The following is a 21,398-nucleotide window of genomic DNA, read 5'->3' as shown; positions in this document are numbered from 1 at the left end:
GAGTTGGCATTGCTAGCAGGATTATCTGATTGAAACAGGCAATTCAGAGAGCTTGTTGAATTACAGCCTGTTGTGCATGTGTTTAGTGCATAAAACGAGAGATCCTTTTCCAGACAAATGACAGGATGAAATGGAAGTTGCTCTTCTCTCTGGCTCAGCCTCACACATGTCCCATGCTTTAGGACTTGGTGGATTATCAGGATCGGAAGGAATGAAACCTACAGAAACTACCCAGTGCTTGGCAATGCAGCGGGAGATCATCATCTCTGAAACTGTGTTCCTTAAGATCAGTGGGCTGCTTTTGCTGAAGGTGATAACCTCAGCATCTTCATCACATTCAAATTCCTCCTCTCTGCTATTGCTGTAATTGTGCCAGACACCCTGTGCTTCTCCCACCAACACATCACTGCTACGTTCAGCACCACTAGGTGACCGACATGTTCTGCTCCAGACCTGGCTGTGCTGCAAAGGCCTGCAGCAGGTACAAGAGAGTGGAATGGGACTGAGAAACATTTCTGAAAAGCCACACACAAATATCAGCAGATAGGAAAAGACAAGAGTGCTGAGGACAGTACGAAGGGGAACAAAACACTGCGGCTCCCAGCGTGTTACAAGGTACCACTGCCCACATGCTTCTCTCATGTGATGAAACCCTGACAAGGTACTGTTGGGAGATTGGCCCACAACAGAAAGAACGCTCCAAGTTAGGTGTCTGTATGTCCTACAAAGAGCTGGGTAACAACAATATGAACGCAGAGCTACATGTACTATCAATTGGAAAAGCTGAGGATTCAACCCAGAATCCTCTCCTGGAGCCTCCAAATCTGTGTTAAAAAGTTGTCAGGAGAAAGCAATGAGGATGCAGTTTATCCAAGCTATGGCAGATGTGGGCTATTCCTCTTTGCATTAAAGTAAAAATGACAGAGATATAATCATGACTAACTTAATTACTGGGTTTTCCTAAAAAAAAAAAAAAAAAAAAAAAAAGAGAAGTTATTCTTGTCCCCCAGTTTTGTTTGCTTTTCACTTCATTTCTCAACTGACTTCTGCTATAACTTCTTTGGGCTATATACACAGCCTATAGTCAGCCACACATGCTGGGATATCAGCATTTCTGTGTGGGTTTGCTCTTCATCTTGCAGAAAAAACCAAATGAGTTTAGACAGAGAGTGGGCTAAGGAATGAAAAATGTGGTTACCTCGGTACACATGAAGGCACTAGACCTGTGGTTTCTTTAAAGCAGCACAGAATGTACAGCTCTATTTTCTTACTTGAATTGTGCTGAAACCCTCTGGCAAACAGGTAATTTTTTATTGACATTTTGTTTGTTTTCTCTTGCAGCAAACAAGACAGTGCTGCATTTGCTCATTGTGAAGCTAATCGACTCCTTGTCAACTGGATCTGAACTAAATTGCGAAGCAAATCCCCATCTTCAGGGATTTTCTTGGAATGACGATTCCAGGGCATGTCTACTGCTGCAGTCCTGCACTTGCCTGCTGTTACTGCTGCATTTATCAAGAACATGTCATGTTACCTCTGGTTAATTTAAAGAAATCACAGCAGTTCTGGCACATGTTGCCACCCACTTTATAATCTGTATAGATGCAATTAGAATTGATTGAGCCACTGCAAACAACCAACGGCAAAACAAAGTTTTCCCAGTATATACTTAATTAAGATGATCTATAAATATGGATTAGGTTAAAAGGCCTTTGAGATGTGTGCATGCATTGTGGTATATCTGCTGATGCCAACAAGCCTTTCAAAGAGGTGGCTGCAGTTAGAGGGCAGAGGGACCAGAAGCTGGTGGTTAAGGTCCCCAGCCTGCTGTGGAGCAGCAGAGATGAGAAGCCTCATGTCCAGGGCATGTGATCAAGCTAGGAACTGAACAGGAAAGGTCTCTCTTGAGGCAAAGAAGGAGGATGGTTTTCTTTACTGCCCTCCTTGTTTGAGGGAAGAAAGCTTTTACTCATTCATTTATTTACTTATTTTCATTCCTGGGTTTAGTATCAGCTTGAGGACTGGGGCTTTTTCTACCCCTGAAGTGAATCTGCCCACTGGCTTACAGTAATCTATTCAGCTTTAATGAAACAGGTACTATACATTAAATGCATGACAATGCATTATCATCACTCCAGCTGGGAGAGCACTGTGGAAACTTTGCCATGAATATAAACTCAAATTTAAAAATGAAATTGCTTTGGCTTTTTCTCTGCCCCTTTTAGTGCCCCTGGGAGACGTGTGTGATCAGACTTGGCATGGCTGCTTCATGTGGACTTAGTAGAGCACAGAAGGGTGGGAAATGAGGATGACGTTCTCTTAGGAATTAAAATCTACCTGGTACCTTGGATTACAGTCTGTGAACTGGTGGCTAAATGCTCTGAATTATACCTGTTCTTTGGCTCTGCTTCTCCAGTCCCTACACAGGGGACCTGGACATCTGGCCTCAAGTCTCCAAACTGTGCTTAAATTCAGGCTAGCTAAAGCTGACAGCAAGAAACCTCCATTCCTGTCCATTATCACTGCTAGTGATCTAGTGATCTCACTGTTTTGTGTCCTCCACATTATGCTCTTTCTCCATCTTGGCACACGTTAATCCTAGGGCATTCTGCTGGTCCTCCCATGTCCTTACAACAAGCACAGAGGACTTGGCTTTAACACACTCAGCCATATGGCGAGAAACTTAAAATCACCACTTAGAAGAAGAATAAAAGAGAATCTGGCTGTGCAGGACATAGAGGGAAAGAGACACTGGTGGAGCAAGTGAACCTGGGTCTCCAAATGATTTATCTCACAAATTCATATAATTTTCCTTTTGTTTTTTTCTTTCTCCAACCATACAAACTTGAAGGCACTCTCAAGCCAGAGGATCTGCTGGAGGCAAACCTGATCAGTGACACAACTCAAACCAGAGAAAAGATGCAGATTTGGATGACTGGAGGGGAAAGAGGAGCAAGAAAGAATAAGTGACTTTAGATTACAGACTTTCCACTGAAATAGCTTTGGAAGCATTGTTTACAGTGGAAATACCCCAAACCTCCCAGCCTACGCAGTAATTCCATTAAGATCTGATCTCTTACAGATCCAGGTTTTGAAAAGGTCAATGAATCTGTGTTTCTAAAACAATTTACATTCTGTTAGTTATGCACATCTGGACACAGTATCAAAGAAAAAACCTGTTCTTGATTTCCCTTTACGGGGACTTGAGACCAAAATTAATACATAAATGGGAATAGAAAAATTAATAAACTGGCTGCGTATTCTGGTTTTAACAAACTGATAAACAAAACATCTTTGCTGGTAATTCTGAATTGTAATAATGAATTTTGAGAGTCATGATACAGGAACAAACAAGTTTTGCTTTGAGTATTCAAAAGACAGGCACGTGGCTCCCTTCGTGATGCAACTTCTCCTTGTTTTGCTGAAGCGATGTGTAGGTAAGTAATGATTTAGGAAATAGAGACTGTTGTCATGTCCATGCTCTCAAGATACAAGATTTTAGTGGCAGCTGCGCCACTGCCAGGTTTGTGTAAATGACACAAACAAATTACAAGACTGTGGACGCATTTTTATGTGTGTAGCTGCATGGGCTCCAGTTTCTACATTTGGAGTCCCTGAGACAGAGCAGGACGAATCATTATCAAACAAATGACATGCAAAGTGGTAAGAAACGTATCAGTCATTCAGAAAGCTTCTGGAGTAGCAAATTACTTTTCAGGGTAATATTTCTGACAAGTGCAATAGCTTTTTTTTCTCATCTTTTTTTTTACTGGAGGGGGGCTGTGCAGTGAGGGAGGATGGTTGGAAGGACAATATTTTAAAGAAATCCCTACTAAGACACATTCCCCCCTTCTGCTGACAACTCCTGGCCAAGTCTGATGCGTGGGGTTTTTGCATTGTTAAGACAAGGAAATAACACTATTCCTTCATTTTACAAGATTTTTGGCAGCTTTTGCATTGTTTACAACAGTAACAAACTGTTCTTTTAGAAGTTCTGATTCTCCTGTCATACTCTCACGACGCCTTTATTTGGCAGAGGAAAATATATTTAAATAATAAAGTGGTAACAAAATGACAAAAGCTGGAAATCAAAGCTAAAAGACAATTGCCTGCACAGAGCACAGTAGCGTCACTGAGACAGAAAGCCTTCAAAAACCCGAACAATAAGAATTTGCATTGTAAATACAATTCTAACTACGGTGGAGTGTCACTGTCTGCCCCTGTAATTAATTTTCTTCTTTACCTTCATGCCTCAGACATCTGGAGATTATACACCGCATCACCAGCAGAAAATCACTCCTGAGGCTTGTTCCTAGGTAGTATTGTTCCCAAGCTTTGTGTTTCATTCCTGCAGTAGAGTCTAGTTACCGTATGAATGAACAAGGCTCTTGAACAAAAAATATGAGCCATATCTTCTCCCAGTTTAGCAATGGGCAATATGGAAATTCAGAGTTTGGAGCAGAGGGAGTTTTGCCTTACACCATAAAGTGTGGGCTCATGGTCAAGTCTGAGATACACCTAACTGCCATTGGGCTCTTGCATTATAGGGAAAGGCAGCAAGGTTGCTGGCTACGTGCCACATTTTCCATCAGATCTATGCCTTAATTGTTGAATTACAAAAGAACATGGAATTCATTAATTTCCAGTCAGTAGCAGCTGTGTTTAGAAGTAGGTTGAAGTTTAAACTTTAAAAATGTATTCCTTCTACACATGGTGCTTCTTTACAATTTATCATTGCCTATTAGCTAATAACAGCAGCAGGTTGTTGATGGTTTAGTTTCTACTTAAGAAATGATGCCACCAAATGTCAGAAGAAGAAATCAGTACGTTAGCTCTTCTGCTGAGACGTGTAGAATCAAGCTCCTGTTGAGCAAGATAAGGGCTGCATTAGCTCTCAGCAGTTGTCTGGTGCTGTTTGCATTACAGAAGCAGCACGTTGTGCTGAAAGGTACGTGCCTGACTCAGTTTATTTGCCTCCTTGTCAGGAAGAAAAACTTGTGAAACCTTAATAGGGCAATTTATGGATTGAGCAAATTTAAGATGTCTAAATTTATGAATATTAATACTGGACAGATGGAAGCACTCTAAGAAGAATAGTAAAGATATTCATAGCAACAAACTTGTTTTGATCTTACTGAATAAGAAAACAGGTGCGGCTACAAAGCGTTCTCTCTTGTCCCACTGTCCTCAGCATTGGCTGAAGAGCCAAGCGCTTGGCAGTGCCTGTGCCACCGTGCACTGGTGCTGGGAGCCTGCAGACATAAGCAGCCCGGGAATGACCTGGATGGCTGATGGCTGCTGTGGCAGGGCAGGAAATGGTTGCTTTCTGAAAACTTGTCAGCGTGGGTCTGATACTTACCGGGATCATGGTATCCATAGGTATTTCTGTAACACAGCTGCATGGCATGGGCTGAATGGGTTTTACAAGGTATCGGGCCTGCACCTGATAATGTGTCAGGTGAGCTCTGGCCGAGCGTGATTTCTTCTAATTCAGCATTTTGTGTATTAATGCTTTTATCGTTAAACACACAGATTTGTCAAGACAACAGTTTCAACATCTGTAACTCTTTAGAGCAAATGTGAATGAAAAGCACATTTCACAAAATGTGAATGAAAGGTCCATTTTTCTTTCTGTTCCTAAATGATGGCTTTACAATAGCTGTTAGATTATTGAGAGTCTGAAGTTCTCTGGATTCGGAACTGTGCATATTTAAAAGATAAAAATAGCCTTTTGTTCGAAGTGGCTGTGTTTTACAGACTGGATACAGTCTGTGCCTTGTCTTAGTGCAACAATTTTTTCTGATTTAGTATCTGTAAATTTCCTTTCTTTTCTCCTTTTCCAATACAGTGCTACTTCATTTTTAACAGCCACACTTACAGTGAATACAGACAGAAGAACTGTATTGCTCATGTATCAAATAAAACTTACCTTGCTTGATAGGTTGCTGGTTAGAGAAGGTGAGAGGAGTAACAAGGAATTTGGTTTCAGCTACCTGTACCCAGTGGTGCAGAATTTTTATTGTCCAAACACCAGGTCGCAGGGGCAAATTCAAAGGAGGTTTGTAGTGAGTAAATTCAGCACTGGATTCAATCAGAATATCATACGTTGCTGCAATTACATTAACGGGGTCCACCCAAATTACAGTAACGGTGACATTGGGGCCTTTTCCCCATTTCTGCATCCCAACTGGCTCATCTGTTGGGCCGAGGAGTCCTCCAAAATTCCGGAAAAGCCTCTCCTTGGCGTCCCATTCGGTGCCAATCTGAAATCAAAGACCACATTGCTGGTAAGCAATCTTAAATAATCTCTGTAAGCATCTAGATGCTTAGGTCAAATAAGTGCTCTCAAGACACACAAATATCTCTTTAATGACATGAGTTACACATGCATATAAAGGCTAATGGCAACATGACCTATGATCACAATGTGTACACAAATTGTGAGACAACCTTGATAGCAAGGCTTATTTTTTGGGGCCAGGTGTCCACGTTTAATTGATATAAAGGTTTCCTCAACTTAAGCATGATATAACATGCTATAGCAGCTCTCCTTTTCCTCCACATGGAAGCAGTCAAATAAATGACCGAGACTAGTGACAGAATACAGGCTGTGCACACAAAAAATATAACCCACCACCTACCAGGTTATGAAAATGATATATATTATACATTGAGAGATGGACCCTGCAATAGAGACCTACACAGTTACTGCTAAGACCAAGGAAAAGGCTTTTGTGGACTTCAGGACAAGTCACATCAGGTCCTTTACTATGATCTATCCATTGATGTGTCATTGCACTCCCTGCCTGCCTGATGTGGGAAGTTATTTCTGGTAAACTCTTTTTTTACTGTCATAATAGCGACATTGTTTTTTTTGTTTATTCACTAACTAACAGTAAAGCAGCTGATTCACAATCTAGTGTAAATATTTAATGGACCTTTCTTATTTCCTAGCAGTTTTCATATTTCAATGCTCTTTATCTGAATTTTAATGGTTAACCCACAGGATGATACAAACCACAAGCTGTTGCCATTAACACTTGCGCACTACTGAAAATACACACCTCTGAACAGATAGCATAAAATGGCCAACTGAAAGACTCTTTACTATCCCAGCACTATATCTACCATGTCTTTCTGAAGCTGACTGTTAATGAACCACTTCCATCAACTCTCAAGAAGGCAACCTGGTGGACTGCAGTACTGAAGGCTGCATACTTGCTCTTGGAGGAAACGCCCACCTTGCCTGTCCCACAAGTTCCCGTTTTGATCTCAAATCAAAAGTGGCCAATATCAAACACCACAAGATTTGAGGAACCTCATCTGAAGTGAAGAACGGGAGAACCCCTTGGATCGTTTTGGCAAGCAAACATTTGACATCATTCCTTGGAGAGACATACAGACGTTTTGGCCAGCCTGGTACTGAAACGCCTCATAGCCCTCCAGGTCTTCTCTGGCCTTAATCTCCAAACAAACAGTGTAGATGACTTAGCAGTCGATTTGTTCCCAATACAGAAACCACGGATTCTCTCAAGCAGTCTCCCGAGGCCCATGCACACACACAGACAGGATCCCCTCTTTCAGTATATGTGGATATTGACGATTTCCCCAACACGGAGCTGTCCTTGTCCCTAATCTTCACCTTACACAGGCACGGTCAGAACCTGGTTTCCTAAGAGCATTAAAATTAATTATAGCTTATTTGCTTCAGAGATTTTTCTTCTAGATTTCATCTCATTTCATGAGAGTAAGTGGTTCCAATATAATGCCAAAATCCCCCCAGATCCCTAAACCAGAACAATTACCTGATGCCTATTACCCTGATAAATGTACTGGAAACCGTCCAGTCCCCAGTGCCTCCTAAATAAATCACTGTGGTTGGCAGACAAATTACAGGAGGACTGCAAGCAAGAGGCTACAAGGCCAGTGGAATAAAACCTGACCATCCTAAATCTATCTGTCACCAGAAGAATTCTTTTTACTGGACTATGACACTGCAGAATATGATACAAAATAAGCCTTCCACTACTCTGCAATCAACACAGCAGAATCACTGGTATTTCAGAGGTATTTCACCTAGCACACCAGCTAATCAAACCAGACAGTGTAGCTCAGATATCAGACCCAAGCATCGAGTGCCTGGAGGAGCTGTCAGTGTGTACCCTCCTGACAAGACTGACTAAATAAGTATGGAAATAAGCTGAGAAAGAAAATTTCCTGACCAGATCTTATTACCTACTCCACCAGCCCTCACTGAGTGCAGCCATGTTACACCTACCAGAGCTCAAGGGACCTGGAAATAAAGCCACAACTGGTGAAACAAACATACACCCTCCTGAGCAAAGAAAAGCCTGTAAGGAAGCACGTTCCACCGCATCCAATATTTCTTACTTAAGAATTCATTGAAGAAAGCTTAATTCAACCTCAGAAATTAAACATTCATCCCTGGCATCTCACTGTTTCTCTCTCTTTAGTCTCTCATCCCTGGCAAAAGAAATCAGAAAGCTAAAATCCCCATGCTCCCACCTCCAGGTGACATTGCTCAATACCAGGCTGTACAAAAGATGTTGAGATGTGTTCACATGCGCAAAGGTTTATTAGAGTGCTCTGCAGAAAAGCAAAGGTTGTTTTGGGGGAAAGTTTGTACAGAACTGTTGGCTGATTGTTAAGCTTTGTGCAGGCATGTTATTCCCTAATGTAAACCAAAGTTACAGTCAAAGGGCAGGAGAAGAAGGGAAGGGACAATTCTCGTGCTGATGGCAATCAATTCCCATGGGTGCGCAGCTCCACTGAAACAGCAGCACAAAACCAACAAGGAGAAAATACTGCCCCAGAGTAGGCCCTCAGCATTGTAAAGGCAAAGCACCCAACACTCTGCACCACCCTGCACAACCAGAGCACACATCTGACTCAGACAAGGTCCTGACCCTGCCTGGGGATGCGCACCAGAGGCAACTTTGGAAAGACGCAGGCAGGGAGCTGCACACATCTATTTACAATATCTGCCTTTTTGGCCTAGTTTCCAGCTGGGACACACGTTCTCACAGCTTACAGGACGAGCTGGGTTTAGAAGCACAGTATTTTAAAGGGAATTTTACCTAAAACACCAGTTACTGGTTTATACTTCTGCCCTTGAACTCTACACTGCTGAGCTCCCTGTACTGAGGTGTCTGATTTTACAGGCCAAGAGATACTATGGTCCTACGGTTTTTCATAGCCCCCTAAAACACTGTAAGTAGGCTTTCACTTTCAAATGGAATACACAAAGCATAGGATGGACTCAAGCACTAAAGAATATCTGATAAATGATGAAGGGATGTGGCACAGAAACTGACATTTTCCACATCATTATTTTAATCACCATTATTTTGGGCTTTCAGAGCAGGCACTGTGCCCATGATACGTTTGGAAAGCTGGAACTCTATCATTGGCTTAAAACTTCTGTTTCTATCTCTGTTCAGTCCCAAGATAAAATTTTCCCAAGATAAATTATGCCTTGATTATGGGTTTGTGTCTCATTGCTCACCACAAACAGGACCATTAGGTTCACACAATGCACACTAATTGCCTGCCACCTAGTTTATTTTATTCTCTGTGATGAATCACAAGTCTTAACGAGACCAGAAATGAACTTAGCGTTCAGCTGATATACGGTGAGCTGAGACTTTTAGTACTGTACAGCAAATCAATCTTCTGCTCTCCACGGCCAAGTTGCATGAACCCAAGCTGGTAGGATACATACTGTGTGCATTGTGCAGGAGCCAATTTTAGGAGGTGTGGGAGTTTCATGCTTGGAAATCATCTCCCCTGAATCCCCTGTAAGTTTGTTTTCTTTCACACACAGTGCAGGAGCTGTGTGCCAGTGACAGGCTATCATTGGCCCACTAGCTGTCAGGCAACCCAGCCGGCTGAGGTTTTTTTCCCACTTGTCATTACATGGTGTATGGTGAAACCTGCTACTCGGGAAGCAAAGTCTGAGAAGCAAAGCAAAAGGGCAGAGGGCAGGAAGGGCTGATTGGAGAGATCTTGTCATCTCCTCTACAGTGTTGTGCATCAGGGTCATAAATACACCCAGGAGCACGTTCAATGCAGCACATTTGTGCTCTTCTTGCTGGCCCTGTTGGTGTGAGCTGGGAGAGGGAAGGAAGCTCCCAGCTACAAGGGCCCCATTCAGCTTGAAATTCCTGCCAGATCATGGGGTGAAAGTCATTAAAGAACCAGCAGCTGAATGTCCCAGTAAGCATGAATCTTAGTTTTCTTTTCTGGTGCTGAACCTGTGAACATGGACACCCTCAACTTAGCTGAACTGCCAAGTTTCTTCTACAGTTGCTGGACTTGACAAAGCAGTGGCATTTCAATAAGCAATAGCAGATCAGAGGCTTTCCAAGCCACACTGAAGCTGAAGAGGTTAATGCTGGGTTTATACCAGGGTAACTGAGAAAATAACTTGGCACAGAGGCAGAGATGCCTGCAGGCCAGGGGAACACAGAGAGTAAAATAAACAATTAAGAAATGATTAAATGATTTACTTTGTACCTCCTGGTCTCTTAAAATATGAATAATCTACGAAAGGAGAGGGCAATTTAAAAGTTTAGGTGAGAGAAAATTAAGAAAACAAGCACGTGACCACCAAAACTCTTCTTTGTGCTTCACATAGAAGAAAATGTTTCCTCAGCCTGAAAAAAGCTCACCAGTGATTAATTCCTTCCCATGGTTTGCACTCACACAGCTTCACTGCTGCAGCAGCTCCTGCAGGGCTGCTTACAGCCCCAGCCATGGTCTGTGAGGCTGTGAAGAGCAGCTCATTAGTCCTGCGGGATCTAGGGATCCTCCCTGCAGGGTGACACACTCCACAGTGCTGTGGGCACAGTGCAGCCAGCAGGCACCGATATGGCACCACTCTCCTGCCAGGGGAGGCTGACACCAGGCACTGCTGCTCTGGGACATCTGTCCATGAGGCTCATGTTTACTGTAGGACTAGTTTTTGTTTGGGGGAAAGAGGTGCAGTGGGGCAGGGGACAGTGTGTAAAATTCTGGTCCCTGGTTTGTTTCCTCCCTACAACTCAATGTTAATTCAGATATATTCTCTTTATGTATTTTTTGTTTGAGTTCCAGAATATTGGGATCAATATATTTCTTTTAATCATACAATTAGCAAAAACCCCTTCTTCCTGCTGCCAGGCTGACTGCTTTCAAAGGAAGGACCCAGAACAGGCATTGGAATGAAAGTGAGATTAGAAGTACCAAATAAACAGCAGCAATACTCCTACAAATCACAAGAATTAAAGCTTGTATAACCATTTATCACTGCATGAAATGGCAAGCCTACCATCAGACACATTGATAAATGAAACACGCTTTCCATTCATCTCTTTAATGGCATATTAGTGTCATGGATTTGCCATGCACACCAAAACACTGAATCCTACCTAGGCATTTCTTAATTGCCCAAGAAGATGGTAATTTATGGACTTAGCCATAATGACTGGAACACATTTGTTCAATCAATTTTATACCTTAATTGAAATTTGTGGCTTAACAAGAAAAATCATGAAATTAACTGCTCAGACAGTTATATCCTTAAACCAGAACACAGATGTCGGGTTCCATTAGTGGTCAACTTCCCCGATACATTTGAGGGTACATTTTTTATACCCTATGTCAGATCCTGAGACAAATTCCCAGAGTAAATAACAGGATTTGTGGGAAATCTCAGCCACTGCTGTAAGAATGTTCTCTTTCGTGTTACAACATCAGTATTCAGCTCACACGTGGCAGTGGTGCCTGACTATCACTAATTTTATGAGGTTTTTTTCAGTATACTCCAGAGGAACGCTTCCCACATCCCCATTCACATCTGGAACTGCAGAAACACGGCATTTTATCCCAGGTATCTCTCACAGCACTCACAACAATCACAGTCACAACATTTTTAAGTTACTGAGTGCTTTTTACAACATCAAATGCCTTCAGTTTGTTCTTGAAATAAGAGGGAGTAAGGAAACTCACTAACACAGTAACATAAAAAGTGAATGTTGACTACAGATAAGAACAGGCAACATGATTTCCTTCAATGAAGAGGATGTACATTATGCTAGAGAGCCACTCTCACCTAAAAATGACATGGAAACACAGTTTCCAAAGGGTGCTGAAGTAATACGCAACCCCTCCTGAGGCTGCTGACATTGTGCATGCACAGATACAAATACTTACCTCTGAGAACTGCAACCTTCCAAAATCACTTGGTGGACTTGCAACCTTGAAGACTTTCTTGGGCATCACCCAGGTTTCCAAAGTCTCCAGTTTGCTGACAGCCAGGTTGGTTGCGTGGTGTCTGATTAGGAAGCCTTGGAAACGGTCAGCGAGGAAGTAAAGGTGGACGGAAACTGGATGGCCCATGGGGTAGTATCTGTAAAACAGCATATACACATGCTCATCAGTTACACAAGAGAGACATGAAATCTCCATTTACTTGGGGCTAATGGCTTAAGAAGCATTCATTTCAACTAGAAAATTCACCACTGTACATTAAGAGATCTCAAATGTGTTCATGACACATTATCAAATATGCTTAGGCTGTTCTGATTAGCCTGAAACATACAAAAATGTTACTACGAATAGATGCTCATTTAGAACACATTCACAGCCCAAAGCTCATCAGGAGATACGTCTGTGTGCCAGAAAACGCCCCTTCCTTATTAGCTCTTCTGGGTAAAAAGTGCCACCCAGAGATACACTTTGTTGGGCTGCAGCACTGTTGGTTGGGATAAACGACGCTCAAGAAATGTGGCTATCACTCCAAATCAGCTGCCCTTTCGTTTTCATCCCTTTTTGGGTGTTTTGCCTTCAGCAGGATTAGTCCCTCCGGTGGCCTGGCTATGGCAGGGCCCCTCGCTTGCTGCGGGACAGCAGCAGCCTGGGGACAGCAGAGGGTGCTGTGCGGCCGGGCACGGCTAGCTCATGTCCCACTCCATTCCCTGCACATACATCGGGTCCCCAGCAGATACCCCTGCATAGATCCGATTCCCAACTGATTCTCCAAGGGCAGTGCTCTGTAAGGTGGCACTGCAGCAAAGACACCAGGTCCCCATTTTACGTCTCCTTTATTTTAGGAAATAAACTTCACATTCCTCAAGGACTTGAAGTTGCTTTTCCTGTGGATTTTTCTCCTCATCATTAAAATAAACTGAAAAAAAAGGTCAAACAAACAGGAAAAACCTCACATTGGGAAGTCTGGAAGCCTTCAGCTATCGTTCGGATTTAAAGACACTGTAGTTGCAGTTTCAAATAATTAACCTTTATGATCAGTTGTCTGCTGCAGTCTCAGAAACATCTCAATAACGTTTGTCAATATATGGATGCATAAATAATTAAAAACATTATTCAGAGCTCCAAAATTAAATATTTTCCTATTTTACAGCACTGGCATTAACTGTGAAACAAGTGTGTTTACAACACATTTAAAACCAGCCACTATGACACCTTCCCAGTCCAGTCAGCTAAGACTGACTCCTCAAGCGAGTTACCACATCTCAAGACATGGGCACTAAGAGGAGCTCACCAAGAAGGACATTCCACTACATGAAACAAGCAACGCCCAGAAGGACATCTCGAGCTTGGGAAATAAACACAAGACAGGGTACAAACAGGGGCAGCAGTGACGGACTGAGCAAACACGCAGCAAAGCTCTGCAGCCACTACCAGCAACAATCCGACTTCTGTTCTGAGTACTGAGACCTCCTGTTTTATATCTGTGCAGCCGCAAATATTTACAACACCCTTGAAACAGGCTGAGTAAATTGTCTCTTGGCAGCAGTGAGTAAAAATGTCTAGAGATGGAAGAAACGGATTAAATCTCAATCACACATTAGGGTGGCTTCCACTGATGATGCTGATAAGCAAACTCATTTGGTACCAGAGCATTCTGCAGGGGGGGCACCGCTTTCTGAGGCCTTGTTAGAAAAGTATGCACGGCAGCTTCTCTTCCAACAGCCTGCTGGGCCGCTGCGGGTGGCAGCATGGGACTGACACCAAATGTGATCTGAAGCCGTAGAGGCTTTCCTCGCAGTGCCTGCGGCAGTGTGAAATGAGCTGGGGTGGTGGCTGCACTATCAGCTAACTTCATGCTGCTTTTAGCCCTAACAGCAAAGGGAATACTGTCAAGGTGCTCAGCCCAAATATCTCTCTGCCATTACTGTGTTAGACATACGCAAGAGCATGAGAGGGAAAGAGGGAGTGTATATATGCACAGACCTAGAAAGACAACATAGTATGAAGAGAGATGTGAATCATAAACCTGAGGATTATCCACCTTTTGGTGATTTAAACTGGATGCTGACTCACAGTGTTTTGAGGGGGCTCAGGAAGGTATGAAAATGAACCCTCCATTCACTGTCACTGTTTGCAATTCCTCCCTGCACTGTTTCATGAGGCTCCAGTCTACTGTAAAGGAGCCATACTTTATCCTGGAGACAGCTGCAATCAGCAGTGGGTGACATGGCTTCCCTATCTATAATCTGGGCACGCTTGAAAAGCACCTTGAGTTCCTGTGCAATGAAAACCTCCCCAGAAATGGAACTGATTATTGATATAAATCATCATCAGAACACTGGCAAAAGGAATAAGCACAAAAGTAATTGGCAAATTATTTCAGTCCTGGTTATACATAGCTCCCACCATCCTCTCTGCTGGCTTTGCTCAGCAGGACAAATGACCCAGGACTTCTTTAGGTTTGCCCTTATTTCATATAAGGAAGGCATGCTACTAGTGATTATTTCTATCTAATTGTTATTGATCTTTCATTGCTTTGCACTGGTAACCTTTACTGGCAAAGCTGTAATAGGAATCTGGATCACTTATTGCCACGTCTTTCTAAATGGGAATTGCTCAGCACTTCCATGACTAAGTAGTAAGGTCAAGGTGCATTCAGTTCCCTCTCGAGCACACAAGAGGGGCAAAGTCCATCCGTCAAACCGCAAGGAGTGTGTTCAGTATTTGCTGACTTAGACTGTGTGTGTCTTCGATTAGGATAAAAAAGGCAGGGTCCAAAAATACATTCTGAATCAGGTATTAATAGACTGTAAAGTAAGATGTCAAAAGATGAACCCTCTCTGCTTTGAATGTAAACAGCTTCAGACATCTTTGCAGGCAGCAAACATCTACCATGAGGAGAGACTGTGAGTCTAACTCCAGGAACATTTCCTTCAAATCCCTTTTAGACTAAATCCTTCTTTGCTAGGCTTATATGTGAAAAAGGAATCTAGAATATAGGGGAGGTTCTCTTTAAAGAATAAGGACCTTTATTTGCTATATTTATCCATATGAACATTTTATTTACTTGATGCTAATGGATCCCACCAGTTGCAACGCTTTTGGCACAGACAGCTGTACCAAGCAGGCAAACTGAGCTCAAGCAAGTAGTTCTCTGTACTCCTTGTATACACCCAGGGGAACAAACAAGCAAGGACCATTAACCTGCCTGTGTTCAGAGTAATTCTGAAATCCTGTCCTCTGCTTTTGGTAAGCATAATAGAGGTGGACATGACCTCTGCTGCAATCACACAGAGGGTTTCAGGAGCTGCAGGTATAATACACTTGCTAGAATTAATCAAGAGAAGGCAGCAGTGGGGGTAGCACCGCCCAACTGGATCCTGTCAGTCTCCATCACGCTGGAGAGGAGCTCCTTGAAAGTGCAGCAAGCAGGTCACATAATGTCAACCCTGAATAACCAATGCTTTTTTATAAGCATAAATACTCCTTATAAGCACCGTACGTTGGCAGCTGGCTGGTCCTGTCTGTGACTACACACTCCAGCCAGCAGCTGAACCTCTGCCAGTGCTCAGTGGTCCCGGCTGTGTCCCCTGAAACACCCCAAAACGGAGAGGCTCAGACTCACCGGCAGCTGTTGTCTCCGGCAGCATGGAACGAGGTCTCGGCTCTGCGCAGGCCCAGGCGGGAGAACGCGTGGTACATGGTGAGGGCGACATCGCTGAGGGTGTGCACACCGTCGGGCTCATCGTACACATTCTCCCAGTAGGACCGCAGGCCGGGCGTGCCAGGTGGGTAGTTGCCGTACAAGTAGTAGTCCAGCTGTCCGATTATCTCCTGGTTCACCACAGCTTCAAACTTGCGGGCAAAGAAAGTTGGCCTGGCAGTCTGCTGTGGTGATGTGGAAGGAAAAAACACTGGAGTGAGCTCCCGCTTTCAGACATGACACTTCGTCCTAAGAAACGGGTTGGAGTTGAGGACATGAACTGGTTCTCCCCATGGTCAAAGGTGACTTAAAAGGTCACCTTTATGACCATTTGTCATTGAGAGTGTCGTTAAGATTCACATAAAAGCTACCTAATTACTCAGCAAAAATACAGGCAAGCCAATCCTTTTGTACCATCAGCCACCACCCGCTGCCTTGCTCTGGAAGGCTCTTTGTGTGCCAGAGAGGTGGGAACACTCTCTAAACTACCACGTTAGTCTGGAGATGGCGCAGCAATGGCATACGTCATTAGTGGTCAGACAGGGAGCAAAGTCCTGTGGCACCGGGGCTCAGGAGAGGCAGAGCAGCATTACATTTGTATGGATTTGCTGCTCTGAGGTGGTAAGAGGACTCGGGGAGAAGTGACATCTGTGGCAGAGGTTTCTCAGCTTCTGACTGGTCCTGTGTAGAATCGTCGACTGGTTAGAGTTGGAAGGGACCTTAAAGATCACCTAGTTCCAACCCCCTGCCATGGGCAGGCACACCAGTATCGATTTTTTGCTTTGCACTTGACACAGTCTTGGGTACAGTACTGGTTTGTTTGCTACTCAACTACCATTAGCTTTTAAAAAGCCTTTGCTTTGCCTTGCTCGTATTTGAGCATGGGTTCTGAGATCCCAGGAACTCAGAAGTGCCCCAGATGGTTGAAAAATTCTTCTGAGGATGCTGAAGTTTACTCTGAGATGGCGCATGCTGCGGGCTCTCTGATCTCCTCCTCTGCAGCTTGCTTTGTGCCTGCGTGGGAACTGCGAGCGAGCCGTCTGGTGCCACACGTCTGTCTGAGGGGCTCTCTCATCAGGCGAGTGTCAGAAGTTGCCATCACATCTATTCTAATTTGGAACTTTCCCTTGCAGCTCAGTTTACCTGATTGTTTTGTGAAATGTCACCGTGGGTTGTTTTCCCAGCCTGGAGCAGGTCAGCCTCTGCACACTGGCAGCGGTTTCTGAAGACGTGCCATTTATTCTGTGCTGGAGACTTTGCTGGGATTGGTGTTTGGGGCAGCAGAGCCTCTCTTAGATAATGTCTGATTTGCTCTTTTTGTGAGTGCCCGTGTCACTGACTTCAACCGTGCCTGGTAGGCAACACATTACAATAAAGAATAGATCTCTGTTTTGGAGCAGTCATCATTTTTGTGCTGTAGGGTAGCACATTCCCCAGCCCACACAAAGCCTGAACAAACATGCTTTATGCAGGGAACCTTGAGGAGCTGCAGGGATGGAATTGCAAATCTGGTGCCCTTGAAACAAGCAGTTGTTCATTCTTATTAGGAGACACACAGGCCAGATACAGTCTTGAGACTGAGTGCACCCTTGAGCACAAGGATTTGCTCTCATGTCTGCCTTGAGGAAGCTGTATCACAAAGGAACCAATTAAACTTTTTGAGGCAGTCTTGCCAAGCCTGGGTGATCAAAACCTCATGACTCTGGCCTCCAAAACCATGAGATAAACTTAAATATAATCACGTCGATGAATATGATAACAAAACCCAATTTGCCTTGTACTATGTAAGCCTCTAGCAGGCACTCCAGCCAACTGCTAAGCTTATTTCCAAAGATGAAAAACACTGCTTAACAACAAAAGCCAGGAGCTTCATGAAATCATGAAATCACCTGAGCCGCAACTTTGGAAAAAACCCTTTGCAGTACATTCACAAGAGTTACCAAGTAATATTGACGCAGTGAGAGATGTGTCAAGCTTCCCTCCTTTCTAGCAGAGTAGATCTACCAATGCCAAGTTGTTCAAAGAGTTGTGACCCTGCCACACAGCAGTACATCTCAAGGGCCCAAGCACAGGAGAACCAATCCTTTACTCTCCTGAAATTAAGAGCAGAGCTTCCTCACACCTCTTCCTCCACCTTGTTTGGTTGTGTAAAACTTCCCTTCCCACTCCTTACTGACAGCTCTCCACATCCCAGCAGAGAGGGAAGCACTTCTTTGCAGGTATCAGAGAAAAGCCTGGTTCAGTTACCTGGAATCGGTGGAAGTCTGCTGGTTTGAAGTCATTCGGTGAACACCCACACCAGTCAACGATGTGCTTGTACTGACACTTGCAACCGAGTTTACGGTTCCAGTTCGTGATGCGCAGGTTGTTGTCCACCATGGTGTCACAGTATGGGCTGTTTTCCAGGACGGTGTGAAAGAAGGACTGCAAGAAAGAGCAGATAAGTACAATCAGCTCCTCAGACTTCCATTTTTCTCTTTCACTTCACCCCATGGGCCTGAGCGTAAGGAAGGTGACTTACTTTCTTTCAAAGTGACAAAATCAACAAGCTCTATCATTCTGCTACATATGAAAAGCTCTCTACGTGTATGCACTCCATATGGCATGAAAAAATCACAACATGCTACAGACCCTGCAAACTGTAATAGCAGACAGCTGAGGCCTTTCACAATAACGGTGGCATAGAACAGTTGCATTTCTGCAATGACCAGCTTTGGGCATTGGGAGTCCAAAGGACTTCAGGAAAAGCACCAGAGCCAGCAATTATTTTGGTTTTATTTCAGCTGTATGAGCAATTCTAAGAAATTCCCATTATTTCTCCTCTGTAAGTTACACTCTGGTCTAGCAGATTTAGAAGTGTTTTTCTGAGCAATGTGTTAATGATGTATCTCAAGTTGATTCCTAAGACAATTCTCAAACCTCCCCCATCACCACAGTTACTATGAAAAAATACAGTTTCAGAGAGCTCTTCTGTGTTGTCTGTACCTCCAGCACTCTGAAATGCATTGCTATTTGAATGGCCTTGTTCTGAAATACACGGCTCACCCCAGGCACCAGAATGACACTCTGCCTCCTGCAATTACATCCAAAATCACGAGTCTTTATTTGCAGCACGAATTCCTATTGGGCTACCTAATTATATCATCATAATATCAGCCATTACATAAATCATGTGTAATGGGGACTGATATAGCAGGTTAACAGGTCAGTGAAGGCAGGGTGATTTTAAGAAACCAGCTACGTATCTTGCAAAGAAAACTTTCTAGGAAGAAGCTGTGGAATATGATAAAATTTAGACCTGTGAGAGATGATTTTTGAAGCAGTGACTTCTCTTTAAAATCAGTAACAGTAAGACCTATAAATAACCAGCATAACATTAGCATGGCTGGCCACCAAATAATCCCCCTACCCTTTTTAATGTTAAATGACAGCCCAGTGAATATGGATTTTATGCTTGAACCGTTTGGTTAAACCCATAAAGGCATCCATTCTCATTCAAGCGAGAGAAAAAAAAATCCCTACCCAATTACCCATTGCCCTGTGTCCTTTTGTAACGATACAGAAATTTCTCCTAGATAATGGATGAAAAGGTTATCAGAGTTGAGAGAAAAGGTGATTTTTAACAGAAATGGGATTAAAGCAAGATTATTCAACATGTGTGTGGAATAATAAACCCCTATCAAAAGATGACAATCTCTGCGCTCCACTGCAAGCTAATGAGCCTGGATTTGCATGATCAGTCTCATCAATCCCTCAGAATGTTCGGAGGCCACTCGTGAGGCAAGTTACCATTTTAAAGAGAGCCATGAAGTCCTCCTTGGGATGGCTGCACGTTACATACCCTGGGAGCAGGGTCTGACAAAGCAGGGGAGCGATGTACCTGCTGAGGCAGGTGTAGCACAGCCTAACAACCCGCCAGGCTCTGTGCTCGACTTGGAGATAATGCACATCTCCTTGACACACTGCTGCACCGTAGATGAAAACCCACCGTGGTGTGCATTCCCCTTCTGCATCAGTTGTAGCCAGAGCGATTCCTGAGTGATGTAAATGATTTGTGACTATGCCTTCTAGCTGAGTTTTGAACAGAACAATAAAGCTTTGTTTGCAGGGGCTTTATTTTTAAAGAAAAGGGCTAGATAATCGCAAGGAAAGCTACTTATGAAGACAATCCGCCATCTCTAACAGTTTTCAAAGGCTTTGCGGAGGAACAATTTGCAAGTAAAGGGCAGCTGGATTTTGGTTGTTCAGTAATAGATTAATGTGCTTGAAAGTATAAAACAAAGCCACTCCTGGCAAAAAACATCCCACAAACAAAACAAAGCAACTAAAAACCTGCGAAAACTGTTTTAACATTAAAGGACTTACTTGTCATGGGAGTAAAATTCTCATTACTCACCAAAGTCAGGGGAAAGCCCCTCTCACTTTGATGATCTTTGGACAAGCACAAATGCTGCAGTTTTGAACACAGGGAGGGACTGCACTGAATTCACCTACCTCAGCCGGAAGCAATGTGTAAGAGTAAAACCTCTTCATCTTTGTGACGAGATCATCATTAGAGAAAGTGACGTATTCCACAAACTTCCTGTTCAGGAGAAACCAGTCTGACCCTCCATCGACTGCAATTCCTTCTGGGATCCTCCTGTCCCCTAGGCGCCACATGTGGGTATCACATTCCAGGAAAAGTCGATCCAGTCCTTGCTTCCTGATAAATCTGAGGGATACAAAAGCAGTCATTGAAAGATAATTTGTATTTCGTTTTCACCACTAACTCTTAGAAATAAAGAAGCTACTTTCTCAAACGAAAAAGGTCACTCTTACATTTCTTTTCTACTCAAATAGAGGTTTAATAAATGATTGATCAGTTATATATTCAGTTATAGAGGCAATGATCAACAGATTACTTTTCAACATCCTTTACACCTTCTGCTGTCCTAAAGACAGAACCGTGCAAGTTACAGAGCTGTATGGCATGAAACCCCATAATGTTCATTAACTCTTAACAAACTGCTGCAGAACCACCAGAAGATGAACAGGAGCTGAACACAAGCTGGGTGATAGGCTTCTGCCTCTAAGTAAATGCACAGGTTTTGAAAACCCGCCAACTGTACATAAAGGTAAAATGACCAATTTTTCTCCTATGTTATTATTACTTGACTTTTTTTTTATTGAGGTATCGTTAATTAGGAAGAGATTCAATTGCATTGCTTTCTGCTGTAGAATGAGTATGTTATGTTTCCTCCATTTTCAAGTCTATGGGAACAACGTTTTGCTATTGCCCTGAATAAGAGGAGCAACTGACGAGCTGTAAAGTTACGGAAATGAATTATCCAAGACCAATAAGAAAAAAAAAACAGAAGAGTTGGAAAATCAATCTGTGTTTGAAAACACTTTGTACTGGATGCCCACACACGTTTTGAGACTGTCT

The 21,398-nt window shown here is 43.3% G+C and overlaps 1 protein-coding gene across 5 annotated transcripts in view; it reads right to left on the bottom strand.

The window, feature by feature from the left end:
- The window catches only part of XYLT1 (xylosyltransferase 1), a 192,603-nt gene that overhangs the window by 2,332 nt on the left and 168,873 nt on the right, over window positions 1-21,398 (bottom strand). For 4 of the 5 annotated variants that reach the window (XM_057409026.1, XM_057409206.1, XM_057409375.1 and 1 more), the window contains 5 exons: window positions 20,468-20,684; window positions 18,221-18,397; window positions 15,896-16,158; window positions 12,214-12,409; window positions 5,930-6,263 (listed from right to left, as the gene is read on the bottom strand). In XM_057409026.1, coding sequence (XP_057265009.1) covers window positions 5,930-6,263; window positions 12,214-12,409; window positions 15,896-16,158; window positions 18,221-18,397; window positions 20,468-20,684 — 1,187 coding nt within the window. The remainder of the gene's footprint in view (window positions 1-5,929; window positions 6,264-12,213; window positions 12,410-15,895; window positions 16,159-18,220; window positions 18,398-20,467; window positions 20,685-21,398) is intronic. The other variant, XM_057409117.1, reaches the window with a different exon arrangement.

The sequence above is a fragment of the Pezoporus wallicus genome, unplaced genomic scaffold (assembly GCF_028554395.1).
Source record: "Pezoporus wallicus isolate ANWC-B61680 ecotype Strahan unplaced genomic scaffold, APGP_CSIRO_Pwel_v1 contig_8000, whole genome shotgun sequence".
Lineage (NCBI taxonomy): Eukaryota > Metazoa > Chordata > Aves > Psittaciformes > Psittacidae > Pezoporus > Pezoporus wallicus.
Note: the sequence above shows the minus strand (reverse complement) of the source record. Positions and strands in the feature narration are given on the sequence as shown.